Raw genomic sequence first — 14,561 nt, 5'->3', positions numbered from 1 at the left:
ATTCAGTGGAAAGTGGAAATCGGCAAAATGCATGATGAATATTTCAAATAAACCATCCCGTCACGATTGTTTTTGTTCATGTCAGTTGTGGTGGTGGCAGCTGATTTTATTAGGCTTTACTTGGACCTTTAATCTTTTCTTATGACCCAATCGACTCATCTGAGTGCAGTGGTGCCTTGACCTTTTGAGTCCAGACTTGCTGTGATATGCACAAATATAAAATCATTGGTGCATTTCCTTGGCAAAATTTGAATCTGTAAGGGTCAGCTCTGTTTCATGTGGACAGGTAGATCTTTACCCACAAAGCAGCTCAACAGATAACACTGCTTTGAATCACACTATGCTTAAAAAATTAGATATACATTTCTATTAAAAAAAAAATAATGATACTTAAATAGCTTTGTGATAGTATTCTTGGGTACTGACAAGGTTTCCTGGAATATGTTTCGCCCCAAAACATGTAAGCGTATAGCATCTTAGAAATGCATCCAAAACCTGTATTTTACTGTAAGCTGCTCAACCACCAGATCTCAAGGCGTGTTTTTCAGGAGCGAGGAGGCTGGAAGGACCATTTTCAAGTTTTGTGCACTCTGAGAATGAAAATAAAACCAGCGTTGCTCGTTGCCAGTCTCATGGAAGGTTTATGTTTCATGAAATCGCCCTTAGAGAACCACACATCAAAATCCAAAGCTCGACGGTGTGTTCAAAAACTGTATCAGAATTTGAGATTTACATCCCGCTCTGTTTCAGGTCTTGTTTATTTTGTTTGTTTACTTGTTGACATTTACTTGTTGAATTTTGGTATTTGTTATTATGTCTGATATATGTTGATTTATGACTAACTGTGCTACATGGGTACAAGGAGGCAGGTGGGGATTGGGAATGGGGAAATTAATTTTGTTGATTTGAGCTGTAACACAAAATATTGATTAAAAAACACAAAAAACTATTTTCCATTCACACAACTCTCAGCATTTCTGATACACAGGGTGTTTTTTTTTTGTTTTTTTTTTTTTTAAATAATTCTTCAGCACAAAGCCACAGTGCACAGCCATCTCCCCGCCCAGGCTTTTATGAAGCTGTTTTTTGGGGGTAGTTATGGTCTTTTTCTTCCAAAAACTTTACTTTGAGTGCAGCCGAATAAATCAAAACGCATCGATGCATGTCAAAATGATAGCCATCACTGTGAAAATCCGACTTTCTCCTCTGTGTGTTCAGCCTCTTCTGCCGCAGTCTCGATAATAGCGCTTATTTTTAACATTGCCCTTGTCAACAGGCTCATTTCCTTTGACATCAGTGGTTACTGGTGAAAGAAAAGAAAACGCTTCTGTAGAGATTCTGCACTTCAACACACACACACACACACACACACACACACATGCTCACACACAGAAAGAAAATATCAAGCACAGACACACATGCAGACATACATGCACAAGCTCACACACACAAACACACACATTAGCAATGCACTACACACTGGTACACTGTTGTCTGCTAACTACATTGTTAGGATTACAAGTTCCCCAATCGACAGCGTGTTTATCTTCCTAGAACATTCCCCAGATTAAGTGAGAACTCTGCTGTTTTTAAAAAACAACAACAGAAAGATAGAGAGCAAAAACTGGGCCTAAACCACAGCTTACGGACCCAGCAGTGAGCAGTAATAAGATTTGTTTCAGCATTTTGCTCACGGTGCCTAATTAGGGTGTCCTCGTCAACTCCAAAAAAGAAAGATTTTCCCAGAAACTTTTTTTTTCTCCATCTCTCTCTCTCTCTCTCTCTCTGAGCCTTTGTTCTAAAGCAGAATTCTGAAGGCAAATGCTCCCTAGTTTCATTGAAAAGCAGTCAGATGTGACAGGGGTTTAATGGCTTCTTTCTCAACCCTTGCTATTTCTAAGAGTTACTGTTCATGGCTGGCTTTTCTTACTTAATTAAACATTTCCAAATTCCATACTGAAGAACAACACTGGACGTGTCTTGTCCATCAAAGCCTCTCGTTGCTCCGTCTTTTACTGTCACATTACAAAGCCCGGAGAAACTATGGACGTTTATTGCTTCAAAAATGGCACATTTCTTGAGGCACTTGAATCGCCATATTTGGTAATGAAATAACATGTTGTCAAACTGTTGGCACTGGCATAAGCTGCAGAACAGTCATGGGTATATCCACTCTCTAAGCATGAGCTCAGAGAGTTTTAATCCTGAGCAAGCTCCCCATTGGGAAGAGACAGCGAAGCCTTAGAAACCCGACAATGGACATTTGCTTTAGACGTGATAGAGAGACGGACGAAACTCTACTCTTAAAGGAGTGAAAATGAAGTTTGATGACCCTAAGTGAGGGAAGACAGAGAGAACATATCTCCTTTGTTGTATTCTGTAACAGCATTAGCATGTGATCAGATAGGACACTTCTTCTTTCTCTTGCTCAAAGTGCAGCTGTGAACATCGCTAACAACACACACACACACACACACACACACAGCACTATAGTTCAGAGATGCAAGGAGCATTACATTCCTCTTGTTGATAAACTCTGACAGCGAGTTGCAAGCAGTAATTAGCTCCATAATATAACGTAACAAAGAGAATGACATTGCTGAAAATACAAATGGACAAGAGACATTTAGCAATGCATCCACTTGCTCTTGAAGAAGAGGATGAGGAGCCCATCCTGAAAGAGAATTGTGGGTACAGAGCACCAATGCCCTGATTTACTAAAGGCATTGATTGATTGATTGACAGTAAAATTAGTGTGGATAACATAATAAAGTCGCAAGAAATTCATGGCAGGGAGGCAGGCGTGAAAAAGTATAAACAAGAAATGCAACTGATAACTCATGTTTACCCTGATACACACAGATAAATAAATACATATTAAAAAGCAGCATAAAAGGAAGATAAATGAATAAAACCCAGTGGTTCAGAAACCCAACCTTAATCCCTAGAGATGGATATTTTGCCTTGGTAACTTGTGCAGCATCCAGATCTTTAGTTATTTTTTTTTAAAAGGGTTCAAAAAATGAGCAGATTTTATTTCGTATGGGATTTTGTTCCATTCCTGCGCCCCCATATATAGGTATGTACTTCTCCCTGCTTTACTTTTAAGACTGGCTTGCTCCAGGTTACATACACTTGCACTTTTTTATTAAGGCCATGGGAATCCTGTGCAAACTGAAAATATCCAGAAAAATAATTTGGACAAAAAAATGTGTAAAATTTGAAAAAAATCATAATAAGTTTTAAAATTTGCTTAGTTAAAACTTGTTGGCACCACCGGCACCACCTAGATGATTTAATGATTTGTTTATTTGCCTTTTTTCACCAGAGATTGTGTGCCTTGTTTGTGTCAGGTTGGGGATTAGATGTGTTTTGATTGGTTCCTTGGGATATTGTGATTATACGCTGACACATGCTGGCTTTTGAGTTTGTTGTCAATAAAGACCAACATCACTTTTTACTTGGTTGGAACATTATTTTTCATTGTTATCGCAGTCTATTTTCACTTGACGGTGGAGCGGTTCGACCAGCTTTCATCCTGTGAAACTCGTTCAGTCAGACTCAATCGACCGCAGGGCAGAACTTGATGTGGCTCACAGTTAAAGCTGAGGTTTGTTCAAATCGGAGTTTTCACAGAAGCACACCAAAAAAACAGAAATGTGAGGTGCATGTTTTGCCCATGTAATCAAACCAAACTGAAGAAAGATGTGGGTGCATTTAAAAAAAAAAGTAGGTTATGTGATCACAACTTTCGTGTTTATGGCATATGTACGTTTTTCCATGAGTACATTTTGTATTTCCTCACCTATAATGAGGCTTGCTGCATGCTTTTATATGCTGTTTTTTTTTTTTTTTTTTTTTTTTTGGTCCTGCACATTTCACATCAAATCATACCCCAAGGAACAAACAATAAATACACAGAAAGTAACACACAGATTAAATCAATTTCACTGTGATGGTCTAATGTTTCCATAGCCGTTATACTGCTCTATTGAAATTAACTTGAGATTTATACTGAGGTGAATATTCTCCACACTGTTTGACATAAAATAACGGCTGAGTTTCGACTACACTTGCATGAATAATACTCTGAAAGTCAAAAAAAGCACAAACACATTAACGTATAATGTAGCTAGATGCGATACAAGCGCTCCAGGTCTATTTAATTATGCATATGTGCTCCTGCATATTCTGACAGACCCCGGGGCTGCCCAAAGTACTTGTATGAACAGCACTCATTGTTACCATCAATTACCTAGCCAATACCTCGCAGACTACATCACGGGAGAAAATTATGTAACAAGATCATGATTGAATATATAATAACGCAATTATGCAAAATATCAAGGATGAAAGAGAGGTTGTCCATTTCATGTGTCCAGCATCACCACCGGTGCAAGAGAGTGGCAGATATTTTCATCCAGGTCACCTTTTGGAGGTAGCTTACTATTTCCAGGGTATTTTATTTTAAAAAAGGCAAAACTGAGACCAAATGGAAAGTGTTACAGGTTGTTCTCATTCATTGAAGGCTTATGGATATCTGTTGAAATAGCACCACTACCTCTTCAACATGTGGCCGCTCCTCTGAGGCCAGTTTCACTCCTCCTCTTTGGTCAATTGGACAAAATCCTTCTCCCATTCAATTGCTCAATAGCTCCCAGTTAGTGTGAGAGGAAAATAAGATTTGATGAGTCAGGCTTGGTCTTTCTGTGGCCACATCATTGGCCACTGTCATCGGCTAAAAGGATTAGGAACGGTGCCACAAATTGATGGAGCGATCGGACTGCCGTTAGCTTTGCACCTTGGATAACTGTGATGAACATTTAATTGCTAAGTCGACGGATCGGTAAAGATTTTGGAAGCATATGAATGCCGGCCTTGGATGAGAGCCAGCCTTGGCCCTGTTAATTGTGGTCCATTCCTGATGAGCTCTGCATGTTTTTGGAGCTGTCAGGGGTTTGCGAGAGGCAGTGGGGGCTGCGGTGGCCTTAAGGTCAGGGAAGCTGGCTTGTGACTAGAGGGTGAATGTCTGAAATCTGTGTGGTGTTAGTAAAATGACTAAGACTCTCCCTGCTTTAACAACATCTCTCGGTGACTCATTCACTTCCAATGTCTCAAATTCATTTTTTGGCTCCCCTGCCAAGAGCTTGTAAACTTCATAAATTACAGGCCAAGACTAACTTTCAGCAGCCAAAATAATTAATATGCATATCTTATAAAAACATACCACCTTGGAGATAAAAAAAAATATAGACAAATGCCACCATTTTCAGCATTGTTTTGTGTATAGAATCAGGTACCATGTGAAACAGTCCGTAAAAACACAAACAGATGTTGAGTTGTAATTGAAAAGCTGTTCACTTAATTAAAGTGTATCTTTTTCTGACTGTTGTTATTCTCTGTTTTTTATGCCGCACACCTCACATATGTCTTCACATAGGAATAATATTAAGCTTTAACTAGTTAAGTTATCTAGTTCAGATGGACTTTAGATGGTGTATCTATGATGTTGTGATGATGCTGCTTTTTGTAGAGCAACATAACAGGCGGGCAAGAGACTGATTCAAATAATAATAATTATTTTTTTCAATTTATTCATAGTCATAGAGGTTTACAAATGTTATTTTCTCAAACAGTTACCAACCAAAATGGCAGGCGATTGATTTTTTGGTGCTTGGTAGGTGTTAGTTAGCTCCATACTGTCCAAGTGGATCCTCTCACTGGATTACAGTAGAAAACTGTGATTGTGTAAAGCAGGTCCTGGGTATTGGAGTATGGATTGGGCCACATATTTTTGTCCGAACCCGACCCAAGCCCGAGATTTTGCTTCCTCCATCACTAGGTCACATTTACCGCCCGAAATATCACGTGCTGCTTTCAGTGTCGTCACGTAAACTCCAGCACTACACAGGAAGTTGGTAGGTCCATCATTTTTCCCTAAAATAATGCTGATGTTGAACCCGACCTGAACCCGAACATGATTTCTAAATTTTTATCTGAAGCGTCATTTCCACAATCTACTGCCTATGTGAAACCTTAAAGGAACAGTAAACTAAAATATGTAATTTTTCATCAATATTTTCATTGTCATCTTTGGGTGCAGAAAAAAAACAAAACAGCAAGAATCTGAATCCCTTTCGATGCAGAAAGAGTCCTATGCGCCGATTCCTCCTGACTCAACCAGTGGTGTTGTTGGCTTGACTCATTTTAAGCCACTTTCACAGAGGAAGCTATTTTTAACAAGCGAGCTCTACAGCAGTGTAAGCCGTGAGAGCATTTGTTAACATATTGTTGCAATGCTAGTAGGATAGTTTTTTTTTTTTTTTTTTTTTTAATACTCAACAAGTGGATGATGAAGGCAGTGCTCAAGCATGGCACTTAAAAAGACAATGCATGTGCTTGACTGGGTTTAGCATCCCTTCAAAGCAGCGTCTTGATAGTACAGTAAAGATGGCTGCCACAGATTGCCAAGTGAAAAGTGGCAAGGTGCTTACAGTACTAAAGCCGAGCCAGCTAATATCTAATGTACGGGCGCTGATTCCTTAGGTCAGCAAGTCAACCCAGTTTTAGTGCAGAGGAAGACACGAGTCATTGGATTAATTACATTGGAGGACACACATGTCCAAGTCAATGAGGCTGATTAACTTACATATGATCAATACACATTTACAAACAACATGCCAATCTGCTGACCCTGGTACAATGTTTGAAAAACTGCCTGCAGCCTAAGGATTGCTCAAACATGCAGCATACATGTTTACCTGGAGACCACCGTTCCCTTCTGAGGTCTTTGCATAATGAATATGAAGGGCCTGTCATGAGAAAGGCACTGTATGTGGCTGTGTATAGGTCATGAATTGTTAAACGGAGGTGATTCTGCAAAGTCAACAAGACGAGGATGTAATATAAAGAACCATTACAGCAACATACTGTGCCAAGCCAGCTTAACTGCTGGGTGAATGTCCAAAATAGACTCTAATATAGGCAATTGTTTGAGTTAGTGGTGTCATTGGTGTTATTAAAACAATACTGTACCATCCACAATAACTCAATTCTTCATTTTTTGGTTTGGTAACAGATTGGGAAGTAGGGGTTGGTGTGGGTTAGATAATAGGAGGTTTAATGTATGCAATTTTGTTTTTTAAATGCTGAAAAATATGCACGTATCATATAGTCCACCATGAAAACATCTAGTGTACTGTATGATTGTAGTTCAAGGCGGAGCTGTGCACTAAATATACATGCTTAGTGCTACAGATTCTCAGAGGAGAAGCCTGAAATGTTTTTCTGACTCTGTATCTGAGCAGAAATGAAACTACAGCACGGGATGTGGTTGAAAAGACCCTATCATGCTGCAGCACAGATGGACGTCCCACATGAAGAATTAATGCACGGTGTTGGTGAAGGGTTGACTCATATGGCACCTCTACATGCATTCTCACTGTATTAAACTGACTTATGAGGCAACTTGTAAAAGTTTAACGTAGCGGTCGGCTTGCAGAGTATCTTTTACTGTTGGAGACACAAACACTCCCCTGGCAGAGCTTATGGATCGCTATAATCCATTTATCAACGAAAAGAGCAGCTCTCCTCGGAAAGTGATGTCCATTAATAGTAGTATGCAGCTCTAATATGCACTAAAAGAGCACAGGTCTTGGATATATACAGTGTTTGTGTTTGTGTGTGTGTGTGTCACTGACATAAGAAGAGTTTGTTTCCAAAATAAGGCAAAATTATTTTGAAAATGTGACACATACTCATTTCTTATTCTGTTTTGTCACTTTCATCCCTTTTATTTCTTGTTTCTGTTGTTTCCTATTTCTGTTTACCTCCCTCATCTGAATGCTGTAGTGTTGCGCTGCTGATTTCTCTCGATTGTCTGTATTAAACACTTGTTAGAGTCTCTTTTCAAAGGCGCAGTATAAATAAAGTGGCACCACGCGCTGTTCCTGATGAGTCTTGCCTCTGTTTCAGTCTGTTCGCAGTTCTCCAGAGGGGTCTATGCCATTTTTGGATTCTACGACAAGAAGTCTGTGAACACCATCACGTCGTTCTGCGGGACCCTGCACGTCTCCTTCATAACACCCAGCTTCCCTCTGGACGGGACTCAGCAGTTCATCATCCAGATGAGGCCCGATATCAAGGGGCCGCTGCTCAGCCTCATCGAATACTACAAGTGGGACAAGTTTGCCTACCTGTACGACAGCGATCGAGGTAAGACCTGGACACACAAACAGCTCCTTTTTTCCCAAAACGCCTCTCCACAGTTGATTACCCATTTTATTTCTAATACCATCACCCGTTATTAAAATACAGTTTTACTAACACTGTCTGGAACCACTCTCTCACTTTTTGATTGAGCAAAGTGGCGTCTCCTGATGTGTTGCGCTTGGACGGTAGATTGGGAGAGAATGACATTTGTCACAGTCTGACGGGTGCAGCCACAATAGCAAGAACAGACAACCATGTCCACTTTGATGAAATCACATTATTTTAATATTTAATACTGCATCAGCCATTGCCCTTTTGTTAGCATAATGGAATTGAGACACTTGGAATATAGAGAGAAGGACTTTACTTCATTTAAATGAAAGGTTGCATTAAAACTTTTTTTTTTTTTTTTTTTTAATCACCAGACTGAGATATTACAATGTGCATGTAATCAGTGCATAACACAAAGTATACAAATGCAGACTGTACACAAAGCAAGTAGTGCAAAATATGTAAAGGGCATTGTGGTCCATGACAAACAACTTGTCACATACAATCAGCTATGGCCACTGCACTTCCTGTGTTTGAGCCTGTTTTTATGTCGGCTGACATAGAGGTGATGCAGCCGGCAGCGCACTTCCATCCTGTTTTGCATAGAAGCTTGTTTTGTTCGCTTTTATCTGTGTAAGATATAAACACACAGGACATTGAAAAGGTTGTTGCCATGGGCTTCACAGCTCATTCGCTGTGTATTCAGTCTTATATAAATGTACTGATATGAAGGCACAATAAGGGCCCTCGTAGAAGAAAATGACACTTGATTCAAGAAAATCTTGGAAACAAGTTGATTAGCATTGGAGACAAGTGGTTTTTATCTCAAGTGGGATTATGTTGGAGAAAAACAAGATTTTGAGATTGAATATGACACAAAATAACTTGTTTGATTTTTTTCTCAGCATACTCCTATGTATTGACAAACAAGAAATGTTATGGTAGCCCTTGAAAAAATCCATTTTAATGCATTCATCCGGTGTTAGTCACACAGACAATTAGTATTAATTTTTTTTTTATATATTATGCAGTGGTACTAAATTGGAATATTGAAATCCAAATCTCTAGTGACTTTCAGTTTATTAGTTGCCAGACTGTATAAGTCCTGAGGGCTGAAAAGACAGAAAAACTTTCTCGATAATTCCTCTTGGGGATGGCACCAAACTGCAGAAATAGTTTAGCAATCAGCCAATAAAAACGAGAGCTCTAACAACAGTATGTAAAGAGAAGCTTATTGCAAAATGCAAAGCAACCCTTTCATAATTAAAAATCCTAACCTTATCTTATGAAGTCAGTATAGTGCTTTGTCCAAATGAAAAACTATAGTTTACAAACTGCAACAGGCCATTTCAGCGTTTTTAACTACAACAGAGCCATAAATGGGTCTTCCTTTGAGATTTGAAAGTCTCTGCTGCATGTGCTGTATAGACCTGTTGTAAAATTTATTTAACCAAAGGTTTGTCGAGCATGCATGTTCTTTTCCAGCACTTTCAAATTGCCACTCACATCCACACCTGGGAGCTGCCCAGTCTTGTGCTGCTGACATCTGGGTTAATGGTGGCTCTTTAGAAAGTAAAACAGCAGCCCACCCTGTTTTATGTAGGAAAACAAAAACAGTCTGGTTAAAGATAATGGAAGCCGTTGGTTGTGTTGAAATAGAAAAACTCGAGCTGCACATTAGCACGTCACAAACTGAACTTCTCATCGGCAGATTTAATGTCAAATTCCACCGTTCTGCGTCAGCGTCACACTGCTGCCTGTTTCCAGCTGTGTCTCCTTCCCATAATCCTTTTGTTGAGAAGGAACTAATTCTCCCACTCTCCATGCACACAGCACATATTTCCAATTTTAGACACTGTACTAATTTTGCAAGAAGAAGCTCCTCTGGAGACAGTGTAAAACCAAGTTAAGTTTGTATATGGAAAGCACAATGCAAAATAAAGGGTTACAACAAGGAAACAGCATACAGGAGTAAAAAATAAAAAAAAAAGAGAGATACAGATGAGAAAACAGATTTTGGTGAAAGTGCAGCACACTGTTTTCCTGTTCTGAAATTTTGACTGGCTGGCTGACTGGCTTTACATGGGCATTTGCCGGAAGGGCTCAACTCAAAAAAACATAGAATGGCACTCAAAATGCTTGAAAACAAGCAGGAATTGGGAAAATAGCCAACGGTCTGAAAATTCAAAATCTTAGTCGATGTGCTCGCTGAATAAAGGCCACGATGTCCTTGATCATAAATGGCTCTCTCCTTTGAAGGGTTGTGTGAAAGCGTTGCATGCAGAGATGAAGTTTCATTGTGCTGAGCTTGCTCACCTGTAATTGCCATCTTGGATAAGATCAAGGAGCGAGCCTGATTTTATGAGAAGCAGAAGAAGAAGAAAAATGATCCGTCCTCACACAATATACTCAGGCGTACTTCATTTCCACATTCTTTCTATTTTTAATTATTTTTTATCAATATTTCCTTTATATTCAGCGCAGATAAAACCTGAACATGAAATAAGCTGAACTTTTTTTTTTTTCCATTTTTGTCTCTGTTTCTCTGTCATGCCGGTTTTACGCACAAGATCGCTTTATTAGACTGATAATTGCAGTGTTTTATTTTTAGTTTCCCTCTCAGAGCTTTATGAAAAGCTGACAAGATCTGGCTAACATCTAGCAGGTTTTAGAAAGAGTGTCTGATTACCGCCCAGCGTGGATCCTTAAAATGGCAGCTGAGTGCGAGGAGTCATGGTGGTGTAAAGATTATTTTTATACAGTGTAAAGCTTAAAGAATACCCAATAGCTGCTTGTGCATTATCTCATTTTGCTGTGTCATTACTCGTTTTGCTGTGTCATCTTCTAACTGTGATTCAGCCGTCGAGGACAATGCAATCTCTCGCAGCGCTTTGGCACCATCCGGCTCTGTGCGATACAAATGAAAAGGAAAATCTCTTCCCGCAGATAGAGCCCCATTCTTTTTTAATATCATTACGGCGATGAAATACTGGAATTAAGACCTCAAGAGTTTCCATTTACATCGTAATAAAAGGGAGGCGACAGCAGGTTATAGGTTTTCTCACTAAAATCAACGCTCGCCTTTTGAGTCTCTTTTTTTTTTTTCATTTTTCATTTAAGAGGAAAAAAATCACTACAGTTATTATTTACTTTTTAACAACCGAAAAGGGTTTTTGGATATCGTTTTCAAGCAGAATTTAAGTTCCAAAGAGCATTGGAGTGATTTGTGATGAATGCCTAAGGGTGGCTGGCCAAAATCTTCTAATAATACTCTGGCTTAAGGTAATGGGAAGTGAATCTGTTCAGGAAAGTGGGATTGCTACTGTCTATAGGCTTGTGTTTAGCCAGAATGCAGTGTGTAACGTCAATGGCTTAGGAGGGATTTGGTGTATTTCTGCTCTGTATTACCTCTGTCTCTCTATTGTTGCTCATCACCTAAACTCTCCCTCTGCTGCACCTCCCTCCCACACACTCTCTCTGTTCTTTTTTCTCTCTGTGTCTTTGTGTTCCCCCACTATCTCTCCCCACCTCATCTTTGGTAGCACTGTCCCAGCCTCCCAGCCACCCACCCACCCATTTCTCCTCTGTCTTGTCTCTGTCCGCCCTCCCCTCTCTGCTCTCCCTCGCATCTCCCAGTCTTCCCGGCCATTAGGAAATCTCCCCGGTCAGCCGGGCTCTGACTGACGGCAGGATCAAGTATTCTTCTCTCGATTGTAGCGCAGGTTTCAACCATCTGTTTCACAATGTCCAAATGCTAATGCTAGCGCTGACACCCAGTCCCCGTGTTGGCGGTGGCACTAAAGGGCCCGCTGTGCATATTTCATCATTGCATGGCTCCGTCTAATTAGGTCAGAGAGAACCACTCATTCCCATGGCAACCGATGTGTGGCTCTTGTGTGGGTGTATGTGTGTGTGTGAGAGAGCGAGAGAGAGAGAGAGAGAGGGTGATTGCAAGCGAGTGTCTGAGTGAGTTGGTAAATGATTCAAGGACGTGTGTGTGTGGGTGTGCGTGAATCAAAGTGGGAGAGAATGAGAGAAGGCAATAGAGTTGCCATTGGTTAATATGCAGTCAATTAGCATGTTGAGACTAATGGATAAACAGACACCACCAGTGTAGGGAGTGGATGTATACACAATGGGGTGATATAGGCACTGATGTGTGCCTCTGACTCACTAAATACAGTTATTCCAAGTCACATTTCTAGAATAATGTGTTTGCATCAAATGTCTGATCGTTAATGTCTGTGCCTAAGTAACATTTTCGCTGCCCCGCTTCACAAAAAGAACATCATGTTTCCGCAGGGGGATGTCAGGGGTGCCGATCAATACCAAGGATTCAGTAATTATTTGGCTGCTGCTGAGATTTCAGGCTTTTGAAACTGGCCTCTGGCCCAGAGTCTGTTGTGGAAGCAAAACTCTCCACCCACTGGACCAAATTTCTATGCCTACATGCGTACATTCAACGTACATGAGATACTGTAATCAACTATGTTGCTGCTCTTGATTATTGCTACTCATCCAGGCAACTATATTATTCAAATAGCTTTGCTCTGCTTTCCTAGAAAAAAAAAAAAAATCAATAACTGCAGTATTAGTCAGTTTTCTTGCTTTCTTACTTGAATTGAAAGTTTTTGTGGCAATTCATGTGTTGTCTGTGTTGTATAACCTTCAGGGCCTTGAGACCTGTTAAAAGCCGTTTACATAAATTCTAAAATTCATGGGCATCAGCTGAGAAAATGAACACTTTCCCTCATTTCCATGAAACTTCGTTTTTGCAGATACGTGTAGTTTGTCCGACGAGAGCCCTAGAGGCAATCGCTATCTCATTCGGATGCCCAGGACCTGCAATAGTCTGCACACATCATTCAAAAATAAGCCTAACCACTTAGCAATTGCTGTAAGTGGTGCTTCATTTGGCATTATGCAGAAACTGGACGGCGTTTTTCGAACAGGTGAAATTTCCAGGGAAAGATATTTGGACTTTTATCACAGCGGGTAACTGGGGAAACAATGGCTTAAATCAAAGAGATTATACCTAATATGAAGCTGCCTACGTGGGTTGTGGATTGCCGGCTCTATGCATTATTTATGAGCCTATTCTTGCCTCATTTGAATAGTTTTGCATCATATTATGCATATGCTGATATATACATCCAGCCACCGAGACTTCTTTGATCAATGAGCAAGAAGTTTAACAATCAAGGCTGCAAGTGGCACCAGTGGAGGAGAGGAAATAATCCCCTCACTGGGATGCAGGACGTTATGGTTTACTATAACTGGTGAATCACCGTTTTGATTAACCCTTTGCTCTGTCAAATGGCTGTAAAAGGAAGAGCGCTAACTCCTGCCTACACCCCGCCTCTCGTCTCCTCTTTCGCCGCCCTGGGCTGACCCGTTAAATCCAGGGTCATTCAGAGGTTAATTTAGGGTCAAATAATGTGTTTGCATTTTAGCACACTGGTAGTCCTATGCTGGTGTAAAAGGAAAGCATACGGCTGGCTTCGAGCCAGGAAACAACATATGTCTCATTCTAAACAGCCCTGACCTGCCATTTTCATCCAAGGAGAATACTCATCAGGAAACAGTCGGCAAGCAGTCGGTGAAGGAAGATGCAGCAGCTAAATTCCTGCTTGAGTTTAGGATTTAAGTTAACAGCAGATTTTTTTTTTTTATTATGGGGTTCACTGTACAGACAGATAATAATTTTAGTTTATACAGCATATATGAGCATGTAGGCCCTCTCATTAGGATTTTGTTTATAGTGTTGTAATATAATATTTAGCTTAAAGCTCACTGACTGATGGCACAAAACTAAAAATATTGTACCTTATAATGGACAGCAGGGAATTTAAAGCCTTAAAATAATACTTATTTAGTCATACTTATAGTTCAGTCATCTATATTTTAAAGGACTGAGTTGTGAAATCAGCTTCTAATTTAATGCCTAAAGCCAAAACCTTATTTTTTAGATCCTCAGTTTTCATTACATTATGTACATTGCAGTTACATTATGTACATTGCAGTGTACCAGGATGACATGACTCATGAAGTGCAAAGTGACAATTCTCTTAATGTTTCAACTTTAAGCAACGCTTTACAGAGAAGCAACATTTACTCTAACATTTTGCTCTGGTCCCTGCATTATCTCCACGGGTAAATCAGTCCAAATTCCAATTATCTGGGCATCGATAAAACAGTCAACTTTAAGCAGGCCATAATGACCTTACTGTAATTATGATGTATAGTTCAGTCAGATAAAACCGCAAGCCACCATTTTCCATGGCACCATCATAAAACCA

General features: G+C 40.0%; 1 protein-coding gene across 3 annotated transcripts in view; it reads left to right on the top strand.

Annotated features, from left to right (window-relative positions):
- Positions 1–14,561, top strand: part of gria2b (glutamate receptor, ionotropic, AMPA 2b) — a 57,502-nt gene that overhangs the window by 18,342 nt on the left and 24,599 nt on the right. For all 3 annotated transcript variants that reach the window (XM_030061987.1, XM_030061985.1, XM_030061986.1), the window contains exon 3: positions 7,975–8,214. In XM_030061987.1, the coding sequence (XP_029917847.1) occupies positions 7,975–8,214 (240 nt within the window). The remainder of the gene's footprint in view (positions 1–7,974; positions 8,215–14,561) is intronic.

Source organism: Myripristis murdjan, chromosome 10 (genome assembly GCF_902150065.1).
Source record: "Myripristis murdjan chromosome 10, fMyrMur1.1, whole genome shotgun sequence".
Taxonomy (NCBI): domain Eukaryota; kingdom Metazoa; phylum Chordata; class Actinopteri; order Holocentriformes; family Holocentridae; genus Myripristis; species Myripristis murdjan.
This window is presented reverse-complemented; position numbering and strand designations above follow the sequence as displayed.